This window comes from Microplitis mediator, chromosome 6 (assembly GCF_029852145.1).
Source record: "Microplitis mediator isolate UGA2020A chromosome 6, iyMicMedi2.1, whole genome shotgun sequence".
NCBI classification, from domain to species: domain Eukaryota; kingdom Metazoa; phylum Arthropoda; class Insecta; order Hymenoptera; family Braconidae; genus Microplitis; species Microplitis mediator.
Window position 1 is genome coordinate 15,797,093 of NC_079974.1, and position 25,381 is coordinate 15,822,473.

At 28.8% G+C, this 25,381-nt stretch overlaps 4 protein-coding genes across 10 annotated transcripts in view; 2 read left to right on the forward strand and 2 right to left on the reverse strand.

The window, feature by feature from the left end:
* Positions 1–212: 212 nt before the first annotated feature.
* Positions 213–11,745, reverse strand: LOC130670606 (uncharacterized). Its single transcript, XM_057474022.1, has 13 exons — positions 11,642–11,745; positions 10,469–10,519; positions 10,087–10,385; positions 9,122–9,262; positions 8,879–9,055; positions 8,669–8,811; positions 7,648–8,025; positions 7,252–7,580; positions 6,044–6,666; positions 3,999–5,585; positions 1,034–1,367; positions 655–949; positions 213–579 (listed from the first exon to the last, which is right to left on the reverse strand). Exons 1-13 carry the CDS (start codon positions 11,667–11,669, stop codon positions 399–401), a joined length of 4,566 nt encoding a protein of 1,521 aa, XP_057330005.1. The 5' UTR covers positions 11,670–11,745; the 3' UTR covers positions 213–398.
* Positions 11,746–12,730: 985 nt separating this feature from the next.
* LOC130670608 (inosine triphosphate pyrophosphatase) lies at positions 12,731–15,223 on the reverse strand. Of its 2 annotated transcripts, XM_057474027.1 has the most exons (3): positions 15,102–15,223; positions 14,823–14,954; positions 12,731–13,594 (listed from the first exon to the last, which is right to left on the reverse strand). In XM_057474027.1, exon 3 carries the CDS (start codon positions 13,586–13,588, stop codon positions 13,022–13,024), a length of 567 nt encoding a protein of 188 aa, XP_057330010.1. In that variant the 5' UTR covers positions 13,589–13,594; positions 14,823–14,954; positions 15,102–15,223; the 3' UTR covers positions 12,731–13,021. The 2 variants fall into 2 exon arrangements, with proteins under 2 accessions (XP_057330010.1, XP_057330009.1); XM_057474026.1 differs by lacking the exon at positions 15,102–15,223 and having other exon boundaries at positions 14,823–15,065.
* Positions 15,013–20,541, forward strand: LOC130670607 (serine/arginine repetitive matrix protein 1-like). Of its 3 annotated transcripts, none has more exons than XM_057474023.1 (7): positions 15,013–15,240; positions 15,436–15,807; positions 16,555–17,103; positions 17,280–18,087; positions 18,202–18,256; positions 18,399–18,425; positions 18,647–20,541. In XM_057474023.1, exons 2-7 carry the CDS (start codon positions 15,536–15,538, stop codon positions 19,609–19,611), a joined length of 2,676 nt encoding a protein of 891 aa, XP_057330006.1. In that variant the 5' UTR covers positions 15,013–15,240; positions 15,436–15,535; the 3' UTR covers positions 19,612–20,541. The 3 variants fall into 3 exon arrangements, with proteins under 3 accessions (XP_057330006.1, XP_057330007.1, XP_057330008.1); XM_057474024.1 differs by having other exon boundaries at positions 15,240–15,381; XM_057474025.1 differs by lacking the exon at positions 15,013–15,240 and adding an exon at positions 15,241–15,381 and having other exon boundaries at positions 15,444–15,807.
* A 1,508-nt stretch (positions 20,542–22,049) lies between these two features.
* Positions 22,050–25,381, forward strand: part of LOC130669803 (serine/threonine-protein kinase minibrain) — a 52,429-nt gene continuing 49,097 nt past the window's right edge. For 3 of the 4 annotated variants that reach the window (XM_057472880.1, XM_057472877.1, XM_057472881.1), the window contains exon 1: positions 22,050–24,126. The gene's annotated coding sequence lies outside the window, so the exon portion shown is untranslated. The remainder of the gene's footprint in view (positions 24,127–25,381) is intronic. The other variant, XM_057472878.1, reaches the window with a different exon arrangement.

Below are 25,381 nucleotides of genomic sequence, written 5' to 3' on the forward strand. Positions count from 1 at the left end.
TTTGTCGCGATTTAATATTTTTTAAAAATAATTACTAATAAGGAAACCTTGATAAGGGCCAAATAAGGAGATCCTGATAAGGACCAGGGTCGTTTGCGTTACATCCTTATGTTCCTCTTCAGATAATCCTAATCTGGGCCTTATCAGGTTATAAAGTTAAAATGATAAGGTCTTTCGGGTCCTTATGAAAAATTCAAGTCGAGAAACTCACATAAGATTTATTTGAATAATTTATTAAATATATACATTATAAATATACTATCATAAAATCCAAATAACAATACTATTTTTGATCTCACTCTACAATACTAAAAAATAAATACCCAATTATAAACAAACGAATAAAAAATTATACTTTTTCTTCTTGAATATTGAAGAAAACTCGATAAATAAATCTATTAAGCTAATAAATAGACATTTGGTATATTATTTTTGTACGTTCCATCCATGTAGCCACATAGTCCACTTATTTTTCCTTGCAATGAATAGTCAATCATTAGTGACACAGAATTTTCAGTGTAGCCAATAACTATGTCGTTTTGCATTGCTATCATTACATGCTCCCCATGTTTTGTTACTCTGAAAAAAAATTTTAATTTAATAATAATAATAAAAATAAATTATTAAATCAGAAATAAAATAGTAGTAATTTACCTTAGTATCCACGAATCTCTAGCATCATCAGGAACATAAGAACCATTTTGATTGGAATTTAAAATTTCATTATTTATTTGTATTTGAATATTCCCATTATCATTTGGTGTTATCTCAACAACTTCACGTGTTGCATAAATTTTCAAGGCCAATTTATCATTTATATTTTTAACAAAAATAGCAAAATTTTTGTAAATGTAATCTCCGGATACTAATGTCCATTCAGTGGGTATTGAATACGGAATTTCTCCACCATCCAGAGTCAAAACTACTTTTGGATACAGAGAACACATTTCTGAAATAAAAATAACGTAGAATTCAATCAAATAATTGATAATTTAAATAGAAAAAAATAAGACATAAAATATAAAATATTTACTTATCATGTCAAGAGAATATAAATTCAAAAATTCTATACTAAATCGAGTGTTATCAAGGGGTAACAACCAGAGATGTTTTTCATAGTCAGGACCGAATCCATTCAATCGCGGGGGATTACTTTCAACGTTCAAATCAACATCAATTAAATCATAGCTACGGAATGGAGTTATTACTGACATATTTACGCTTTGATAATCCATGGGAAATTGAATAATTATTTTTGCTGTTCCTGGCTCTGTATAATTCTTACTCGTGTACTGAATATTTGACAATGCTATTGATTTAATTAGATCTTCGAATTGGAATATTTTTGATATAATATTTCTTGGTACCTGAAAGAAAATTTGTATATTTCATTTATAATGCTTATCTATAGGCAGGTATATTATATATATACTAAAAAATTTGCGGAGTGAACGCAAGTAAAATGTGGAGTGAATGCGTAGCAAATGACTTCATTTATTTAATTCCCTCGGATGTTTACTCCAAAGGGGAGTTTATTTTAATATTTGAACTCCGAATTCACTCCCGATATTTAACAGTGTAATTATTATGATTTAATTAATTACCTATATAATTAAAATTAAATAAAGTAAAAAAACGCTAATGTCTAATTTTAAAAATAATAAATATAATTAATCAAGCAAATTATTTGATGTAATTAATTTTAATCACTATAAAGTATATTTGATGACAATAGTAACATTACGATTATATTTTTAACTTTTTTTACGTCATCTATTTTTTAATTGAATTAAAAACAAAACAATTATATCAATACTTTTTCTTTCTTTACGTACGTGAGTATTGTGAAATTTTACATTATAGTTATTAAACCTTTTAATTTTTTTTATTAATATATATATTAGACCGGTTCAAAAAAATCGACTATTTTTTTTTTTTTTTTTCAAAACCCGCAGTGAAATATCTTCCTAGTCATGAAAAAAGAAGCCTGTGAAAACGGGAGCTCTGAATATCAATTTTGAAAGGTCGCTCATCGTATATTTCTATTTTACGTTTAAATAACATGGGAAAAAAAACTTTTTTAGTTTGGAATTTTTCACCTCGGCAATGGCTGATTGTACGAATAAGCCCAGCATTTATTTTTGTAGGGAATTTAACGCTCTACAAAAAGAGTCTCTTATCATTTTTCGATAAATCCATCTGTTCAAAAGTTATTGGAGCTCGAAGTCAAGTAAGAGTAAATTTTGAGATCTTTTTACTTTTCCGGCAAAACTATCATACTTATTATAAAATCTCATTAAATTATTTTTGTGGACAATTTTATTTTCTACAAATTATCATTGATAAATTTTTTTCAAATTCTGCATTGTTTTCTAATTATTTCCATTTCAATGCTAAGCTCTTAAAATCGATCAGAACACTATTTTTTTGGGAGCTTGGGATTAAAATGGAAATAATTAGAAAACAATGCAGAATTTGAAAAAAATTTATCAATGATAATTTGTAGAAAATAAAGTTGTCCACAAAAATAATTTAATGAGATTTTATAATAAGTATGATAGTTTTGCCGGAAAAGTAAAAAGATCTCAAAATTTACTCTTACTTGACTTCGAGCTCCAATAACTTTTGAACAGATGGATTTATCGAAAAATGATAAGAGACTTTTTTTGTAGAGCGTTAAATTCCCTACAAAAATAAATGCTGGGCTTATTCGTACAATCAGCCATTGCTGAGGTGAAAAATTTCAAACTAAAAAAGTTTTTTTTCCCATGTTATTTAAACGTAAAATAGAAATATACGATGAGCGACCTTTCAAAATTGATATTAAGTGCTCCCGTTTTCACAGGCTTCTTTTTTCATGACTAGGAAGATATTTCACTGCGGGTTTTGAAAAAAAAAAATAGTCGATTTTTTTGAACCGGTCTAATATATATGTTTATACATCATACATAATCAATGAATTAATAGTTTACCGAAATAATTAAAATTTTAAAAATTAGCTAATAATTTTTCAAAACGATCAATAAATATATATTTAATTGTAATAATACTATCATTTTATATTTTTAACTTATTGACGAAATTTATTTTTTTTTATTGAAAAAAAAAGTGATTAGATCAATATTTTTTCATGTCTATATAGGGTCTATAGCCGGTCATATACTTTAACATTGGCTCAAAAAATATATAGATATAATTTAACATGCGGTGGCTGGCTACTGGTTTGGGGCTGGGTACTGGTGCTCTTACCCTATTGTTACTTTAAATCTTTAAATCGAAGTTACTAACTCTTTTAATCTTTTTTTTTATATCTATTGTTATTTAATTATTATTTTTTTTTTGTTTAGTGGGAATTTGTTTTTTTTTTCACTCAGTTAAATTTACTTGTTAATAATAAATTTTCTTTAAAATTTTTTTTGGTAAATTTCGTAATTAACTATTAATAATAATTTTTTTTTAAATAGAAAATCTATCACATACTTAAGATATTTAATTCTTAAAAATTATAATAAAGTTTGAAGTAAAAATTATTTATTAGGAGTGTGCGAATAGTTCAAATTTTTCGAATAATTCGTAAGTTTTTGAATTATTCGTAAATTTTCGGATAATTCGAAACTTTTCGAATTCGTAAGTTCTCAAATAATTCGAAAATTTACGAACAATTCAAAATTTTTTTTTTTAACGACTTGGAATTGTAATATTTTTTCCAATAACTCAAATTTTCGTCAAAAGTAAATAGAGCTCAGAAACAAATCGACAAAAAAAAATTATTTCTTGAATACTTTAAAAACTAAGCTCTCCATTAAATAAAAATTGAATATTCGAAACCTGATTATCATTTTCTCGATTTGAATCGAATAATTTGAAAAGTTATAAATAATTCAAAAACTTTCAGATAATTTTAAAATTAAATAATTCATAAAGTTACGAATTATTCGATTCGAACCCGATTCTTGCACCCCTATTATTTATATTTTAATTTGTAATAAATATCTTACCTGTTTATGTGCTACATTCAAAGTATACTTTCTCAAAGTAGTATGACGTATAGCTTCATCAAGACAATTAACCGTTTTTGGTAAAAGAATACTTGAATTTTTGTACAATGGATTATTTATATCCTTATAACAAGCGGCATTAATACTTTCTTTCATAAAAAATTTTTTCTGTTCATCTGTAAGCTCTCCTTTGACTGTAATCGTAACCAAAGTTTCATTTCGATTGCATAAATCATCATCAGCATGATCCATCGAAATAGTTAATTTTCCATTAGTTTCTTCTTTAGTCCTGCCGACTTTTAATGGATCATCCGGAACCGCCGGGTAAATTTTTTGACCATCAATGCAAATTTTAAGGTTTTTTTCTCCTGGAATAACTCGTTTTAGTTGTACTTTCAAAGTATTTTTCAAGTGCCCTCTAGAAGTATTAATATGCATTTTCAAATCCCAAGACTGCATGGAATTATTTGTAGAATCAGCGATCACATCCAGGGTTCCATGAACATCTAAATTATTTTCGTTCAATAAACTAGGCGTTGTTCTATCAACATCATCAAAATTTACTTTCAATCCCAAATCAACATGAGATGTCGGATAAATAACACTGGGTTTAATTTTAACTATACCGCCACAACTTCCCATTTGTGGTGACAATATAATATTTTTAAATTGCTGACGAATACCAAGTATTGAATGCAACAATATACTATTCCATGAATTTTTACGTTCTTCTATTAATGATCTAATCCATTCTTTATGTATTAAAGTAGGAGTAATTTCATTTTCACAATCAAATATACCTGCTGTTAATCGTAACCCTGTATCTTTTGAATCATATATATTTTGATAATTCTTTTTTAAATCATCGCCCTTGGAAACTACAACTTGGGAAGTACAATTAGGACACGCTGTCTCTAATATATTTTCTTCATTGTCTGTCACAACAGTAACGTCTTTGGTGTGGGTCATTATTCCAACAGCAGATAATTTTTCAGCAGACAACAGTGGGAATTTCAATTTCAAAGATGGAGATTTGAGATCCAAATCAACGTTAAATTGTATTGCAAGAGCGGCATTAAGTACTGAAGATCTACGAATTGAATGCCATATGTTGGACAAAGGATTGTAAATTGACATGGAGTAATCTTGGTGATGCCATATTTTAGAATCTATTTTTATATTTATCAATTCTTCAGCCTCTGAATCGTAATTTAATTTCAGAGAATAAACTGTTGGAGTTTTAGTTTCCAAAACAACTGGCAATCCCATTTCACTGATTACTTGTTGCTCGTAAATGTTATCGTAAACTACCCGTTGTATATTGATATTATTAATGAATATATTTATAAGTGGCATAATATTATCAAAATTTTGTATAGACAAGGCGTCTAAGTGAAGCGCAGCCACAACATGGCCTTTATTAATTATTATCGTATCAATATGGCTGTTTTTTTTTACAGTCATATTTTCTGCAACTTTTTTTAAAACATCGAGAACATTTTTGTTCCTAACAGAAAAAAATTTTTGTAAAATTGTGGGACGAAGTTCATACATTAAATTATCGATGTTTTGAAGACGTAAATAAATCTGTAAAGTATTTTAAAAATAATTTGAATATATACGTTAGGGTGCGTCATTTCAGAGCAACATTATTTTATTATAAGTCTAATAGTTTCGCCAAAAAATCAAATAATATCGAAATTTATTGTACTTTAAGCTTGAACTTGAAAAAGCTTATAAGCGGGTAGATTTATCAAAAAATGATAAGAGACCTTTTTTGTAGAACGTTCTATTTTTTACAAAACTATGTAGTAGTCTATTCTTCTAACTCAAAGCATGAAAAAAAAAACTTTCCTGTGCTATATAGGAAATTGAATTTTTCAATGAGCTAATTCTGTAATGGAGATTTTTTTTCTTGCGCGATTTTTCTTTTTTGGTGAACTATGATTTTTTCCACAAGCACTTGAAAAAAAAAATGTTGCTCTTAAATGACGCACCCTAATATACATATGTGTAAGATATTTTTAATTTAAAAATAAACTTACAGCCCAGTCGTTAACTTTTTTACGCCCTTCAACGATACTGTGTTCAAGATAAATAACTTCAGGAGCTCCAGTAAGTTCGTCATGAGTCAAAGAAATTCGAAAGCTTTCTCCGTGTCCATAAATTTCATCCATTGAATCAAACATGTAAGAAGAAGAAAGTTGATAAGGAACAGGCGCATGAATTTTAGTGAAACGCATTATTTTAGTTGTAAGTTCACGTAATTTGACGTCACATAAGTCTATTGAATTGGCCAAGCCCTTAATTGTTGTATGATGGTAATTATAGAGATGTTCATTTTTTTCGTAGACCATAAACCAGTAAATATGAAGGATATTGGTCATTGTGGGTGCTTGGCGGATCAGAATATCATAGGCTGCTATTCTGAGTTTAAGTGGAAGATTGTAGTCACCCATAATAGGCCAGAGAAGATCATGTGCGGCATTATAATTATTAGAAATCGATTTTCTGATAGCCCATATTGCCATTAAACGAATTCCAACTGGATTATCAGATACCTCGATATCACCGCGAATAATTGGAGTCAATAGTTTGTAAATTTTTCCAACTTGGACATTACTAATGGCCATTAAATACGTAAGCTGCAAGTCATAAGCTTGTCCATCTATAAATTTTAAATATTAATAATTATTACCAAAAAAAAAAAATGAATGAAAATGAGCGATCGAATGAGTTCTGATAAAAAATAAAACTTTTTTAACCCTTTCCCGGTTGACCTTGAGTCCCTACTCTCAATTTGAATCGTACGTCTTCGTCTTAAAGCAAGAGAGCGCTAGCCTGTTGAGAAGAGAAGGGGCAGAAAAAATAGTAGAAGGGGGCGCATGCACTATTACGATTAAACTGTTACTCACACATCCTTAACAACGAACTTTGATTGACGCTATCCCCGTAGAGCTCACACCGATTCATTTCGACACACACTTTCGGGAAAGGCTTAAATTTTTAAAAATCTTGTCGATAGGAAATTAATTTTTGATAACGAATCGAAAAAAATTTAATTAAAATTATTTGAATAAAAAAATGTAGGGTTGATTTTAGATATAAAAATTTTTTGAAAATAATTTTGAGTGGCCCAAATCGCCCAATAACGTCTAGATTTCCCACATTTCACTTTTAAAAAAATTTATCAAGACTCATTTTGATCGATAATTTTTCATAAATCGAATATATTAATAAATGGTAGACGTACTGATTAGTTTGTCATAGAAGTGATTTAAATATTTATCAAGTGTTTTATTATCTGCAGTAGCCGGCAAATTTTTAAACGTTCTGTAGACCATTGTAGAGAAGCAAAGAACACTCGCTTTATGAACTTCCAGGGTCAAAGAATCTTCAGAATTAATAAGCGGCTCCATTTCAATCAGAAATTCTTCCGAAGGTACTCGAATATTAAAAGGCATTTTTGCTAATATTTCTTTTGCCGTAATTTCCGTGATTCTATTATTCTTTATAATATTCCATATAAAAATACTTGATGCGGTAGTTCCTACTTGAGGTACGATACCCAAAAACAAGCTCCTGAATAGACAAATAAATAGAATAATAAATAAATAATTAGAAAAATATATTTATAAAATATATATACTTGATAACGTCATTGCGTTCATCTGTCGTGCTTTGAATCTCAGCGAAGACTTTTTCAAACGACGAAACATCCATGTAACTCATGGTGTCCAGAATCCGATTGATAGTTTGGCTGTCTATTGAGTCAGGTTCTGTAGCCTCAACATGATCTTCTTCAAGGTAATCAGCAGCTTCATTCAACATCTTCACAACTTTATTTATCAGAACATCTTGTTTGACTATATTACGCCCGTTAGTAACATCGACAGCTGCATTTTCTGCGTAATTACTCTGTGGTCGTTGATAACTTAGATCAGTAATCAATGACACATTGTTGAAATCAACTGCGGGTAGCGGTATTTCTGATGATGCAGCAATTTTATCCAAAAGAAAACTTGCACTAAACAGTTTAAAGATTTTGATTAATTATTTAATTACTAATATTTATCTCTGTATATTTAATTAAATAAACCCTATCAAGAAAATCTGGGCGTCAGTTGGTTCTACGGCCAGTCCCAAAACTTCCCGCTGTTTTCGAGCACCTTGGACTCCTTGAGATCAAGGGCTCGGTATTTAAAATATAAATTTTTTTCCTTTACTTGTATGTGCTAGCGTTATTCTAGAAGAAATTGTCGTTTTCAAATGTCATTTTTAAAGAAAATTAGAAACAAATTATTCAATTATTTAAAAAAAAATTTCCCATTAATATAAAGTACATATTTTTTTTACTACTAATTTTTTATTACCCTGCGAAGTGAGCGGGATCTGCTAGTGACTTACATGGAAACCCAGAATTCCCACAAAGAAATCCATATATCCAAGTTCGTAGATGGGAACCCAGGTAACCACAGTTCCTTATGCGAGTTTCCTACATGAGAATGCAGGCACTCATAGTTTCCTAAGTGGGTTTTCCGTATGGGAATCCAGATACAAAAACCCATGGTTTCTTTCATGGATTCTTTCATAAATCCATACTTTCCTACATGGATTCCTACGGGTTCCCATGCAATTTCACACGAATCTTTTGAATAGGGAAAACTTACTTGTTCAATACGTAATGAGCTTCAGATCTTCCTTGCCATGGAAAATAATTAACTCCTCCATGAGCAATAAGCTTTTCAATTAGAATACTGTTATTTTTGTACTTTATTTCAAATAATCTTCTCGCGGCCATATTAATAGGCACCTATCAATAAATAAAAACGAGTTATTAAATAATCTGAATAGCTATTAATTGAAATAATTTAAATTACCAGTCGTGGTACGTCACATCCCTCAGCATCCACATGATCAAACACCTGCACATTATAATTGGTACAATTTTTCGGTGATGAAAATTTAGTCACCACAATCTGATTGTCCTGTTGATCTGCGGCTGGGTACTTGGCATGGACGTCATAACTTGTCCAGCAGTCACCGTGGATACTTTTCTGGTGGTAACAACCAAAGAGAACATTAAAATTGGGAACTAAATGACCCCATTAGTTGTTACCTACCTCTGGGATCATAAAACTGTGCGGCTTGATGGGAGCATCAGTCTTCATATTCTTCAAATCCAGTTGAAGCATAGAAGCCATTGCCATCTTCATATTCTTAGACCACACTGGTTCTTGATCAGGAATCTTGACACCCTTGAGCTAAAAACAATTAACATATGTCGTCTGTATATCTCATAGCATACAACTTTTTAACTTCCCGCTATAAAAATTGAAAATTTTCAAAAAACAGGAAGTTATTGGTTTCGGTCTAATCTTCAAAAATCGAGTTTTTATCAGATCTTAACGTTTTGAGATCCTAGGAACTATTCTGACTATTTCTGAATGGACGTCCGGCCGTATGTGTGCGTGTGTGTGTGTATTTTTTTTGACCTCACTAAGACTATAGAACTGATTAGATTTTCAAGTCGAAGGTCGAGTAGTTTACAAGTTACACAAAAAATAAAAATTGTTTTTTTGAGTTTTTGTTGCATAACTCGTAAATTGCTCGACTGATTTGTTTCAAAGCTTGATCAAATCTAAGTCTTAAGAATCTTTTTTGATTGTCGCAGAACACGTGCAAATCGGTTGATTTTTTTCAAAGATATCGTCAGACAAAAATTATTTTTTTTCAGTGAAATGTATGTTTTTTATGATCCTGAAGTTAGCAGATAATTAGTAATTTTCGGATTTTTTTTTTCACCAAATCAATTATAAAAAAACAAAAACTAAAAATATGCACATGTAGAAAATTTTAAAAACTACAGGTGCAATTTTTTCAAATATTTTTTTTTTAGGCTTATCGCCTAAAAAAAAATCCAAAAATTATTAGACGTCTGCTAACTTCAGTATCATTGTTTTTTTCGGTCCAATCGTTTTTTGACTTCGTATAGCTTAAAAACGGGGTGAAGTTTTAGGATTTGACCGCAGGGTCAACCGTTTTTCAGATTTTTTCATGTAAAATAGTCTTAATACAACAATTTTACCTGTCCAAATTCATTGTAAACAAGAAGAAATGGATCTTCAATGGCTTTAGCAGCTTCTGATATAGGTGTTAATATCTTTGTGGGTTCATAATGCGCAGCATTGCCATTGTGAAGGCCAGTTTTCACATCTTTGAGAACAATATAATATGCAAATTGATACTTTGGATCACTGGTATCTTGTTTTATGTGTAATTTTCCTGATAATGAATACTGAGAAGCGTATGCGGCTGGTTCTATTATCCCTGCCTTGACATCGCCGTAATAATTATAGACAAGTGTTTTTTCACTTGGAAATAATCCTAAATATTAATCACAGTAATTATTCAACTTTTTCTTTTTTGATAATAACTAGTCACAGAAATTAAGGGATATTATTTTTTACCTGAAATACTTTCTTGAATACTTTCATTAATTACTAAAAATAACACCAGAGCTATAAGAAGAAAAATAAAAATAATTCGTTATATATATATATATATATATATATGTATGTATGTATACAAAATTTATCTTTATAAGTTAATAATTTTGTTTTGAAATTACGATGAAAGTATGGCAATTATTCAATTGTGCAAATAAATTTTAAATTGCTCGTCATATTTATATCAAATGACCTTCAAAACAGATAATGGGGTAATGCATCTTTGCATAGAATTTTTCTGCATCGCAATAAACTTTTTAAAAAATATCTACTCAAAAAAACACACATTAAATTTATCTCAAAAAAATTAAGTATATTTAAAATATATCTCTGTTGTGAATCACTATAGAAATAATTTATTTAAACTTAATCTGTGTTGTTAATTATAATAATAAGTAATTTTAAATGAAATTTATTAGTCAACAAAAATATACCCAATTCAACTTTGTCATATCTGTTCCAATAAATATATTTCCTTTAGCAAGTTTACTAAAAAAATATCACGGTATCACTTTTTCTCCGCGTTCTCGTAAATGTAATTTTTTGACGTACTTATAAATTTTAGTTTTTTTGCTAAAATTTAAGAAGATAATTACAATATTTGAGTAGTGAAAAGGTAAAGGTATTTATCAGTACAAATATGACAGCAAAATTTGACCAGAGAGAGTATATATTGATGATTTATTGACTCATATTTAATTCATATAAATTTCATTAATGAAATTAAAACATACATAGAAAAAAATTACTTCTTGACTCAAGAAAAATTTTGCATTACGAAAAAAATTTTCTTAGGATTAAAAAAAATTTCTTGGCTCAAGAAAATTTTTTCTCGTCCCAAGAAAATTATCGTTTTCAATTTATGAAAAAAAACATTTTCTTGAGATGAGTAAAAATTTTTTGCTCCAAGAAATCCTTTTTTTCGTGGGTATGACAAAATCAATTAAAAATAGAGATGTATTTTCAAAATAGATTTAATATGTTAGTTTTTTTTTTTTTTTTTTTGGTTAAAAGAAATTTTTTAAGAAGCTTATTACAATGCAGAGAAGTTATATGTATGGATGCATTACACTGAGGATAGTGCAGGTACAATTGAACCGGTAAATTAAAAGTATAAATTGACATTAGACTTACCGGCAATGAATTTAATGTCACGAGCCATTGCAAAAGACTGGTGTCTGAGTAATAACTGGCTCCCCTTTTTATATATGACCTCAGAGCATCAGACGATGTTACTGAGAGGAAATAAAAGTGTTGGAAAAATTGTATTACTTGCTATACTATGCTTATAAAATAAAATATAATAAATTTAATTATAATTAATAAAAGAATAAATCTTTCCTTTACGATAACCCGAGATGCTTTCCTCCAATCTTCATGATAACCCGGGTCCATTTGATTTTATATTATTTTTAAATAAATGAATTATTTTATTTACATTTTTTACGTAAAAAAAAAATAAATAAATAATTGTAATAAATTACTTTATTGATATTTTTTAATTGAATATATATTTTTTATTTATTTAATAACATTAAGTTCGTAGAATTTTAAATAATTATTATTATTTTCCTTATTCAGTGATACATATATATGCATAGATATTGTATATAAATACTGTATGATTGTATGACTAATATCTTGTCACTTGTCTATTTACCAATGAACTTGAATTGTATGAGGAAAACTTGTTATGCTAGATAAATAGTCATATATTTATATGTTTATATATTTTATTCTGAGAAAACATTCAAACAATATATTGTCTAACTCGTTAATTATTGATACGTAGATAAAAAGATAGTAAAGTGTTATTTTATTTGAGAGTTATATTAAATTATAAAGATCAATGGACTCACGTTAATGAAGAATTGATTAATATAATAATAATAACACTGATTATTTGTATGCATATATATATGTGTAAATAATAAATTTATAAATAATAGTGATGTGATGTATCAGAGTTCAATAGTCGGAGTAAAATCCAGACATTCCAATAATTATTCTATTACACCACGACCAAAAAAATGATAATTAACTTATGCGTAAATAAATACTTGATAAAAAAATTTATTTAAATAATTATGACCACGATTTTATATATGAAAGATCAAAAGTGCAATATAAATATAAAACGTGTATAATTTTTTAAAATAAATTTTTATTTTTTTGATACATTAAAAAATATTCATAATTTATTATCAAAAGTAATTATAAAAATTGTTTTTTTATTTATTCTGATACTGTTATCTATTTATTTTCTGTTGTCGACACAAGTTTTGTTTTCAGATTTTCTTCTAAATTCTTATCAATGGAAATCCCGAGAAATCGTATACTCTAGATTTTTATTAGCTCTTATATTTTAAAAAATTTATTATCGAAAACTTGACACATTGAAAAATATAGAGTTGATTTATAAATATTTATGAATTGTAATTGTGATAATGAAAATTACTTTTTAACTGTTGGTTATTAATTTGAATTTTATTTTTCATCTAAATGTAATTTATTCTAGCCATCTTTAACAAAATATTTTTTTAATTGTTCCAGAGCTTTGCTGCGATGTGATATTTCATTCTTGACACTTTTAGGTAACTCAGCATAAGTTTCAGTGTATCCATCGGGTTGAAAAATAGGATCCCATCCAAAATCACGTGGCCCACGTGGACTGACAATAGTTCCATGTGTTTTGCCCTCGAAAATAATTATCTGGTCATCAGGATTACCAGATGAATAAGCAAATGTGCAAACAGCTTCGGCACTTTTGTCTTCCCAGGCTGTTAGCATGTTAACGAGACCTTCTGGTCCGAGTTTTTCTAAAAACCATTTGATGTATGGCCCCGGTAATCCTTTCATAGCATTGAAACAGAGACAAGTGTCTTCAACAATAACTGGTCCTTTTATGATATCCATTGCTGCTTTACATTTCGATATGCTTATGTCTCTCGGCTCCCCTTGATACTCTGGTAAATCGATTTTTTGATTTTTAACTTCTCGTGGAAAATTTTTACCCAAAATTGCGAGTATTTCTTCCAATTTTTTAGCATTACCAGTTACGAAAACGATTGGCTTCGACATTCTTACCTAAAAAGTAAATAAATTAATCATGATATATAAACATAATTCAGTTTGAACATAATATTAAACATTGATTTTGCTATAATAGATTGTGAGAAAAATCGGCAGAGTTTCAGAATGATATGAATTGGAATTTTTCAAAATAACGAAAAATTTAACTTCCATGGCTCCTGTTTTATATAAATTTCTAATGAATTGAATGAAATAGATTCTATTTAAAACCCTACAGTAAAAAAATTAAAATTTCATTTTATTATAATTTTTTCTGACTGAATGAAGGCTTCAAAATTAATTTTCAAAAGTCTAACTTTCATTTTGACAACCAGATGTAATTTTGTCATTTTATTTAAGCAAATTAATTATTATTTTAAAAAAAGGTTTAAATCCATGCTACATATTGAGCATATTTTTAATTTTTTCTTTTTAAATTAAATTTAAAAAAAAAATCCGAAAATTGTTAATTGTCTGCTAACTTCAGATCATGATTTATTACAAATTTCAATTTATCAATAATAGAAACAATTTATAAAATTAGTAGAAGCATTAAGTAATGGGTTAAAAACATTTATCTATTAATTATATCAATAATAATAAACAAATTTGCATACAAATATTTGCTATAATATCAATAATTGGATTTCACTTTATTCTATTAAACGTATTGTTTAAAATGAATGATACTGAAGTTAGCAGACGTCTAATAATTTTTGGATCTTTTTTCAGACGATAAACCATAAAAAAAAAATATTTGAAAAAATTGCACCTGTAGTTTTTTTAATTTTCTACATGAGCATATTTTTATTTTATTTTTTTGCAATTGATTTGTTGAAAAACAAAAATTCAAAAATTTTTAAATGTCTGCTAACTTCAGGATTATTAAAATGAATGTGAATGTGGCAGATATGTGACAGTTTATAAATTTTGTATAAAGAAATAAATTAATTAAAGTACTAAGATTTAAAAAAAGGCGCGTACTGATTTTCAATTATCTAAATATATATCTTTTAATTGTTCTTTTACTTACATTTTATTTGTTTATTCAAAAATTTCAAATTATTCTACATTTAAATTTGAATTTATTTTTTATTATATTGGCAAAATGTGAATAATTAAAAAACAAAAAGCGACACATGCGACAACATTTGTAACCTATTTACTACCCGGTGTAAAAACAATTCAATCAATACAAAAAAACGTACCATAAAAATACATAACAATTAAAAATGTTACTTACAAAATTAATAAATAATTAAATGTGACAATAAATGATTAAAGATAAATTTTTTAAATTTATAATTAATTCATTTACAAATTGATTTTTCATCAACAAAATGTTTGTGCTGCAGTTACTTGACAATGCCACCAACTAAAAAACAATCAAATTTTTTTACAAAACCATTTTGTTAATTAAACTTTACTTGTTGTAATTTAACATTTGAAATTAATCTTGCAATTATTCAAATATTGTTTTAACGCGCGTTACAATAAAATGCGAAATAAATTATTTTTTTACCGAATAATTTTTTAGATCTTCAAGTTTGTTCTCATGACATAAACTTAATATACCTTATTGATGTGGTATATCTACATATAGCGAGCAATAAAATTTTATTAACCTCTTATAAAATTTTTAACACTTGTTTTTAATTTGGGTAATTGTTTATAAATTAAAAGATATCAAAATAACCGAACAATATAAAAAAAAGTTTCTAATGTTTTAATAATAATGATAATTATAATTTGACATTTCGATTTAAATGCCTCGACAATTGTGAATTAACAATTGAAATAAGGTAAAGGTAAAGGTAAAAATAATTCTAATTTTAAAAATATTTTAAATATTATAGAGATTCAGATTAGCAGATTCAGTTAGCGATTGCTGGGAGTCATCGTTCAGTTCTTTTAACCGCAAGTTTTAAACAAGATTGATAACATCAGGTGCTGAAGATGAGCAGGAACACCAAGGATGGGCCTCGAGGAAGAGGTGGTATCAATGAAAACCCCTCAAGAAATTCACGAGTCTCCAGGAACACCAACGAAGAAGTCCAGCGAGCTATTGAAGGCCTCAAAGACATGCCTGACGATGAGCTGCAGGAGTTTCTTGATGAAGATTTTATGGAAGGACTTAATGTCGTTGACGCTTGGGATGGCGAAGAAGAAATTGCTGAGGATTTTCATAGTAGGGACAACAGAGATAGAGATCATAGAAGAAGTTCTAGGTAGAATATCGTATTTCAAATGAGTGTGAATGTAGCAGACATCAGACAAATTTAAAATTATAAATAAATAGAGTAAATAATTTAAAAAATTAATACTTATAAAAAATGCATTTATTACTTGCAAAATTTAATTTTATTAATTAATTATTTAGTCTATTTATTAATAATTTTAAATTTGTCTGATGTCTGCTACATTCACACTCATGTATTTTAATATAATTTATTTAAATATGTTACCAATGTAAATGTCAACACATGTTTTTTTTGTGTGAGATAAATATTTGGCTCTTGTTTTTTTTTGCTTTTTGTTTTTTATAAATAATTGAATTCACTGTCAGAAATGCGATGTAAATCATGTCACTGTAGATCAGTAAAAATAGACTTTAATTTATTTGCAATACAGATAAATTAATTTATTTAGTTTTAAAAACATTTGTATGACAATTATTTATTCAATTATTTTTGACTATTTTCATTCAGTAGTTTATGATAAAACACTAATGTGAAAGTATGAAATCAACATCGGAAATTTGATATTTAAATTATAATCAGTAATTTAAATATTTAATCAAGAGTGACATCTTGTTAAATAATTAAATAAGATCATTTATTATTTGTAAAATGTAAATGTTGAGTTGATAGTATTTTTTATTTATATATTTTAAGTTTATAATAATGTATAAATTTATGATTTGATGTTAGTTTGTAATAATAAGATAGCTATTAAAATAGTAAGACAAATTTTAGGGATCGTAATCGTCGAGATTATCGAGACTCAGGACGCAATAATCGAGATAATCGGGACCGAGATCGTGGAAAACGGGACGAGAGAAGACGTGAAGAAAGGCGGGATCCATCAAAGAGTTCTCAGGATATCGAACGAGACAAGATTCGCGCCAAGAGGGTCAATGAGAGTAAAATACTAGCAGAAAAAGAGAAGGCCATCAAGCATCTGTTGGACTCAGGTGCTGTTGTACCGCCAGGAACAGAAGTAGAAATTATTGAGAATGAAAAGCAAATGGATCGTGAACGTGACAGAGATCATGATCGTGAGCAGCGATCTCACAGGAGCAGAGACCGTCGCCGTAGTCTGGATCGTCACAGAATCAGCCCAACACGACGAAGAAGCCACGACAGGATTAGATTGAGTCCACTGCGTAGATCAAGAAGTCCGATTGGTGTTAACAGAAGAAGCTCGGATCGTCACAGAAAGCCTAGCTGGGAACGCCATGGAAGCTTGGAACGCCGGGAGAGACGTACAAGTGTCGATCGTAGTCGTCGACGCCCGGAAGAACGGTAAGAAACGTGCTAATATACATTTTTAACTTTAATTATATTTATTTTATTAAAAATAAAACTGTTTAATTCACTTGTAAGATGATATTGTAATTGTAATTGTACTATTGCATTATGTAAAAAAAAAAAAAAAGAAAAAAAAAACACTAGATATTAGAATTAGAATAATTTCGCAGTGACGTAAGGATCATAGGCAGACGAAGTAGATCAAGAGATCGTCTACGTAGTCGCAGTCAGGATCGCTTTCGTCGACGATGGAGCCGTTCACCGGTAGGAAGACGCACCAGTCCAAGGCGCCGATCTATCAGCAAATCGCCAGACCACCGTAGAAAACGTACGCCATTTATTGACGAGCTGGCTCGACAATTTCGGGATAATCCTATCATACCTGCGGATTCAATGAATCCAGGATACATTCATCAGTCCATGCGAGGAATTCAGCCACAGCAGCAGCCACCATCATTACTGGGACCAGGACCAGTACACTCTCAAATGTCTGGACTTCCTCAGCACTACATGCCGCTGCAAGAATCTCTTCCATCGATAAACGCTGGACCATCAGGACCTCCAACGTACATGCCATACGAATCTCTAGCTACTGCAGGATCTTCTATGAACTTTGAACCACTACCTATGCACGCTATTTCTCAACCTGATTACACAGCTGGTCCTGTGGCGTACAATCAATCCAATCCTATTCCAATACACGGAACCCCTTCACGTTCAGGATTCGGCCAAATTCTTTCGCGATCACCGCAACCAGTTCCAGCACCGCCGACCGAGCAATCAATGATGGACTCAATATTTCATCAGCAAGTTTCAACGCAGATACAGACATCACCTTCACCACAACCAGAACGGATGTTCAACTCAGGACATCACATGTATTCAGAACGATCTTCTTCAGCCTACAATGGAGGACACTCGTCATCACGACGTGATCGTTTGAAGACACCCGAGCCACCTGTTATCTCCAAATCAAAAGTAATATTTATGTGCTGCATATTTAATTATTTTTATTTTATTTTATTTTAAAATAACAATATTTGATAAATAATAAATTTAATTATACTTTTTAATTTGAATTAAATATTGCAGCAGTTTGAAAAGACCAGTTTGTCCAGTCTGTTGGAAGCTTCAGTATCTGCGAAAGGTGCGATCTTATTTTAAATTACTTACTATTATATTTTAGACAATAAAATTTTATCATTTTGTTGCTTTTTATTTTTTTTTTTATTGTAATCGCGTTAATATTAAAATTATTTTACTACTTTATTTTTTTTTTCATCCACCAGATACGAGTCATCCAGTCTTATATCCAGGTGAGTTTTTAAAATTTATTAATACTGTAATTATTTATAAATTATATAAAGTGATCAGTGAAAATTAAATGCCTGCCAAGTGATTATTGCTGGTGATGAACGATGGTTACATTTATCATCAATATAATCTTTGATTTTGAGTAAAAGTGAATTATAATACGTCAAAAGTATATAAAAATGTTATATAATACAAAAAAAAATATTTTTGTTTTGGGCCACAGGATTCAAACCTGACATTTTACGTCACTGTGAGATGGCCCTAAGGGAATTACCCGACGAGGATCCACGTTTAAAAATCAAAGGTCGTTTCTTCTTTGATCCATCTAAAAATGAGCCACTTAATGAATCAGTTGAATTAAAATCAAATTCTATTTTATTGCAAAAACCATCAATTAAACAATTATGGCAAGAAAGTAAAGAAACTCGTGTGGAAGAAATAAAACCGGCTGTAGTTGGCCTTCCAAAGTACTGTCAAACAGACACAAAAGAACTTGAAGAAAAATGCACACAAACAGAAATAGAAACGGCTGATTTTAGCGTACAAGTACATCCTGGTGAATTGCAACCACCACCGCGAGAAGAAAAAAGGCCAATCATGGATCGTCTGGATTGGAATGTACGTGAGACATATGATTACACTTCAAAGGCACGTGAAGTCAATGATCTGCGATGGAGTCTAAGTAATTCATCACAGAAGAGATCATGGAATACTCGAGGCGTATCACCATCATCACAGGATCAAGATGATCGCATTATGCTGAGTCCTGGACATCTCTCCCACCAGGATCATGACTCAAGAGAATATCATCATCGAGTACCATCGCCATTGCGACGTGCTGACAATTATTCACTAACTCGTGGTCCGAATCGTCGCAGTTTTTCACCACATGAACGTCATTTTTCTCCGGACTATCGACATGACATTGAACGACAGGATAATTATCATGAAAGCAGAAGTGAACGTAGCCATGAACCCAGTCCTATTGTCATTGATGATCATGATGAGATTGAAATTATTGAGCAAGAAGCGTTTTCTTCCCATGATCCCAATTGGCGCGGACGTAATAGCAAATCGTTCGGGCAGACAGCAACTCCTGTACATAAATCTCGTTCAGTGAGAGGGAAACACTCGAGTGGAAGATCATTTCGTGGACGAGGAAGTAGTAGCTATCGTGGAAAATATTAATTAATTAGTTAAATAATAATTATTATCAACTATTATATTATTTTCCGTTAAATTTATCCGGTCATTTATGTCAAACGATAACGTATCAGTTGTTTGTCAATTATTTGAACAACTAGTGTTTGTTACAGAGCAAAGAAAAAAAAAAAGTAATTATTATTCACGCACTGTAACGTAATCTTTTATTATATTTTTAATTATTCGCTAAGAAGAAGGCAACCAAACTTGATAATCCAAGTTGATATTAAGATTTAATAATTGATTTATTGTACTAATTGATTTATAATTTGATCAGACAGAAACACTCTTATCATATTAATAAATATATACTATATAAATATACATTGAAATATAATAACCAAAGGTGGATTTATCTTTTATTGTAGAAAAAAAAATACAAATTAACATATATAACTATTATAGTATATATGTATATATTATGACAAAAAAGAGTATATTGTTCAGGAATTTGATATATAATTTCAGCTATGTATATTTATTGCTGACAAAAAATATATAGTAGAATAATGTTTTAATTTTAATGTCAACAGTCAACTGCTAAAGACACTGACGTTTATATTTACGTCACGTGAATTTTGCTAAAAAAGCTGACGTATGTTGGAAAATAAGATGTTACGATTTGACGCATTCCATCCTATCGGCTATTGCGTTTTACTTTTTTTTCTATACTGGAGACGCAGAAGTTTATTTTTACGATTTATTTTTTTTAGTTAATAATTTTTCTTATAATTACAGATTAATAAATTTTTTTTTTTTTTTTTTTTATATATATGTGTAAACAATATAAAATTTAAAAAGTCAACTAAATAATTGAGAGCCAATTAAGTATGTATTTATGTAAATGTACAATGCTTAATTATTTAAATAATAGTTTTTTTTTCCATCCCAGCCATTAATTTTCCCTTAAACATTTTTTTTACCTTGAAAAATATGAGATGTAATTAATTAAAAAAATAAATAAATAAAGTAGGAAAATATTTCTATGTCCTACTCGCATTATTTTCACACCTATAATTATTATTTTGTTTATTATTATAAAAATAAATGCTGTCAGAATTCAAGCGATTAAAAAGAACCAAACCATTAAATCTCCCGCAGACATGAGACATTTTATAAATTTTAAATAAATGAATTTAAATAGTAAAATTTAAAAAAATGCGCGTGCTGATTTTTCATTGATCTAAATACGCATTTTTAAATTTTTATTCTACTGAAATTTTATTTATTTATTCTAAATTTTAAAAACTTTCCACTTGTCAGTTACATTTACATGATACTGAAATTAGCCAACGTCTAATAATTTTTGGATTTTTTTTAGAATGATGAATTTAAAAAAAAAATATTTGGAAAAATTGCACCTACAGTTTTTTGAATTTTCTAAACGTGCATATTTTTATTTTTATTGTTTTTTTTTTTATTTGCAATCGATTTGTTAAAAAAAAAAATCCAAAAATTGTTAATTGTCTGTTAACTTCAGGGTCATCACGTTTACATTCTTCTATTCAAATAAATAAAATTCCTATCAGAATTAAAAAACCACTGGATATTTTTTTATTAATAAAAATTTAAGACATCTAAATTAATTAGTATCCTATAGGATAGATAGTAATTTTTCAGTAAATAAAAAATGGAGCAAATTTATTTTTTTTAATTATTTTCAACAGTGATTACTTTATCATCCTGAAGTTAGTAGACAATAATTTTTGAATTTTTTTTCAACCAATTAATTACAAAAAAAAAAAATCTAAAATTAAATATACATGTAGAAAATTAAAAAAACTGTAGATGCAATTTTTTTTTTATAATTTAGTGTTTTTATAATAATCCAAAAATTATTAGACGTCGGCTAAATTCAATGACTGAAGTTAGCAGACTATTAAAAATTTTCAAATTTTTTTTCAACAAATTGTTTACAAGAAAAAAAAAACCAAAAATATGCACACGTAGAAAATTAAAAAAACTCTAGATGCAATTTTTTGAAATATTTTTTTTGTTATAATTATTATTTATGAAAACGGTACAAAAAAAATGCAAAACTAGTGACTTAAAACTACGATCAATCAACATTCAAAAATTCCCGCGCTCGATTACAGCGCACGCGCATAAATTCAAAAAATTGGTACCCCTGGAAATATTGAATTTATTCGTAAAAATAAATCCCATAAAAATTAAAAATTCTCCCTACCATATTTAAAAATACCAAAAAATATATATGTAAAAACAAAGAAAATATTAATATACAATAAAAAAATAAAAATTTCCCGAAATAAATATATAAAAGACAAAAAATGGGTTAAAATTCTTGTCGTCAAGCGAAGCACTTAAAAGTTGTTAGTCCTGCATCATAAAAGAGTGGTTCCAGCGCCAGTTACAGGGTCTGTGTAAAATATAGGTACTAAACACAGCATAGATTCTAGCTCCATGTTTGCCCGAGAAAGCGATGCGGTATGCCCCCGCGGTTAGGGCGTGCAGTTCCTCGTGTTTCGTGGGCTCTCGTGGCATTTTTTTATCCTCACATTAATATAACTCGATAAATATAAATAACTAACATTAAATAAACTCTCGTTGTTACTGTGGACTAAATATATTAATATTAATTCAAAATATTAATATCCTTAATACAGTGGATAAATAATAGTTATAATAATAATCATAACAATAACAACAACAATAAGTGAGTATCAAATCAAATAGTGACGACATTGTGTGTGATTCCGCGCATTGGTGTGGTGCGAGGGAAGTTCGTCGGACCGTGTCGGCGACGCGGTATACCAGAGGTGAATGCACGACGAGAGAGCCCCCAAGTGTGTATTAAATATTATATATACATTAAATAGTCTCTCTATATATGTATATATGTATTTATATAAATATATACACATACATATATACAACATATATTTATATACAAAAATATGTGCATATGTACGTAGCGCAATAACAGCAACCAAGCAACAGCAGTAAGTGCAGCAAAGAAAACCCGCCAAACACGTCTTGGAAAATATATTCATTATTATTTATATTTATATTTGTGTATATAATAATTGCATTTAAATCCTCGTGTTGATTTTAAATTTGAGGCTTGATCGTGTTGACTAAAGAGAACACTCCAATTTTGTTTTATTTTTATAAACGAGGCTAAGGAATAGTTGTTATATATATTGAGGTGCGCATATATATATATATGTATATATATATATGAAAATATTGAAGAAAAAGTGAGTGATAATTGTTAGTTAAATAAAGAACAAGTTTTTTTGAATAATAATATTACGATTGTATGGTTTTGTTGTTATTTTGCCGCGGTGCTTTTGACCCTTTGGCGGGCGAGTTCAATGCAGCACCGCCGCGGGGGTGTAAGGTGACTTGGTGCGTAGCGACTCGAATTATCCTCATCTTTATGATCTTATCAAGGCTTTGATTATCATTATTATTGGAGTTATTGTTGTAATATTGGAAATTAATGGAACTGGATTAAATTAATAGAAGTGAAGAAGAAATGAGAGTTTGAAAAATATAATAAGAAAAGTAGTGTCTAGATGTGTGCTTTGATGTATTGATGATGATGATGATGATCAAGTTTTATTTAAATTTATGGTGATTGAAGTCTAAGCTTTGAAGAAGAGGTGAAGTTTAATCTGAAGTGGTGGAAATTTAAGAAACAGGGACGCGACTGCTGTGTACCACGTGATCGTTGTCAAGCCGCACGCATAAGAGCATGCTCGTGGTGGTGTCTAGATGGCCATAACCTGATTCAGTTTAAACTCACTACTTAACACGACATAATCTCTATCAACAAATGTACATTTTTTTTATGTACTGAGATTGTTATTTATTTATTTATATTTATATATATTTTTTAAATTCTGATTCAGTGGATTACTGTACGTATTATTGTGTGTCGGAAAAAGTGAATTTGTTTATTTATATATTAATTATAAAAGTGGATTTGTGTTATTTTTGTCCGGAATGTGTGAAAATTATCAAGAGTTCATTTTTTTTTTATTCAAGTGAATAAAGTGGTGGGTAAAATTGTGGAAACGATTTAAAAATTAAGTTGGTGTCACTGGGATTGTTTTTTTTTTTTTTTTTAATGTTTTTTTTTAAAGACATGAGTAGAGAAATTTGTGTAAACTGATAGTCAAAAAATAATTTAAAGTTATGACGAAGATTCAGAGGATAGCCAACATTTAAACAGCCACAGAAACAGTGCACAGGTGATTTCCACGTGTGAGAATACCAGTTGTGATAAATTTCACAAGTGTCATTTATTTTTGTGTAATTGTCGTGATTTTTAATATATATATATATATATATATTTATTATTATATATTATTGTGTTTACTTAAAAATAAGTTATCAGTTATATATTTTTTTGAGTGTTTATTAAAAGTGATATTTATTTGACTAGTTTATGTGTGACATCAATACTACACTGGATTCAAGGATTTTTTTATATGGATTTCAATCACTTGCATTTACTCACTGACTCTTCAGGTAACTAAACATTTTTATTTTCATATTCAATTATTTGAAATTAAATCGAATGGCGGGATTTTACGCAACTCCATGAGTGTGAATGTAACTGACAAGTGGGAATTTTTTTAATTTTTGAAAAAATAAATAAAATGTAAGCAGAATAAAAATTAATATACGCGCATTTTTTTAAATTTTATTATTAAATTAATTTTAGTTTTAAAATTTATAAATTCTCATGTCTGCTACATTTACTTTTATGCGACTCCAATTTTTAAATTTAAAAAAAAAAATCGAGGAAATGGGTATGTTTTTTTTGACAGAAAAAATTTTTTAAATTATTATTGATGATATTTTTAGTGTTGAATTTATTATAAATTTTTTTTAATATTTAAAATTTTGAACTTTCTAAAGATAACCTCAAAATTGACATATCACGCCATTTTCCAATCGTAACAACTTTTTATAGTGCAGTAAAAATACCCATTGCCGTTGAATATTTTTCACATTTAATACCGGTTACAAAGTAATAAATTTATCTTTATGGGAGAACAACTGAAAATAAAAAGACAAGTATCTAATGCATATATATATATATATAGATATTTATATAAATGTATATGTATCCTTGGTCGTTATATTAATAGATAAATAAATTAAAAATAATATAACATACCGTTGAATTATTTAAAAACTTTTTAAATCACTCTCGTAAAATCAGTCTACTTTTATCCATGGCCGGAAGTCATTTCTTTCGAAGACAGGATGATCATTGGAAAGAATCTCAAGATTCTCTTTTCCATTCTCTAAAATATTTCTTATCCTTACAAATCGATATTCAAGTTTTTTATTTAATTTTTTTTCATCTCACTTTGGTTTATTTTTTTCTTATCATTTTATTTTTTTATTGGCTTTACTTTTTACTTTTCGATCCTCAGTAGTTTTATCTTTCTGTATGCATTAGAAAAACCAGGTTTATCTAGGATTGTCAGCGATTCGTAGAAGCCAGTGGGGATTCCTCGATTACACGAATAACAAGAACTATCGTAACATTCGTATAGTTCTATACTAGTGATATATATCTAATCTCACAAATCATTCAGTTGCATAGTCGACAAATCTTTTTAATATTTTTTATATCGTTTTTTAAAATAATATTTCCTCTATATGGTCCAATTTAATCATTTAAATTATTATCGTTGTTGTGATAATAAATTCATTCATTCATTTTATTTATCAATTTATAATACACATACGTGCTAAGTTTATCAATTGG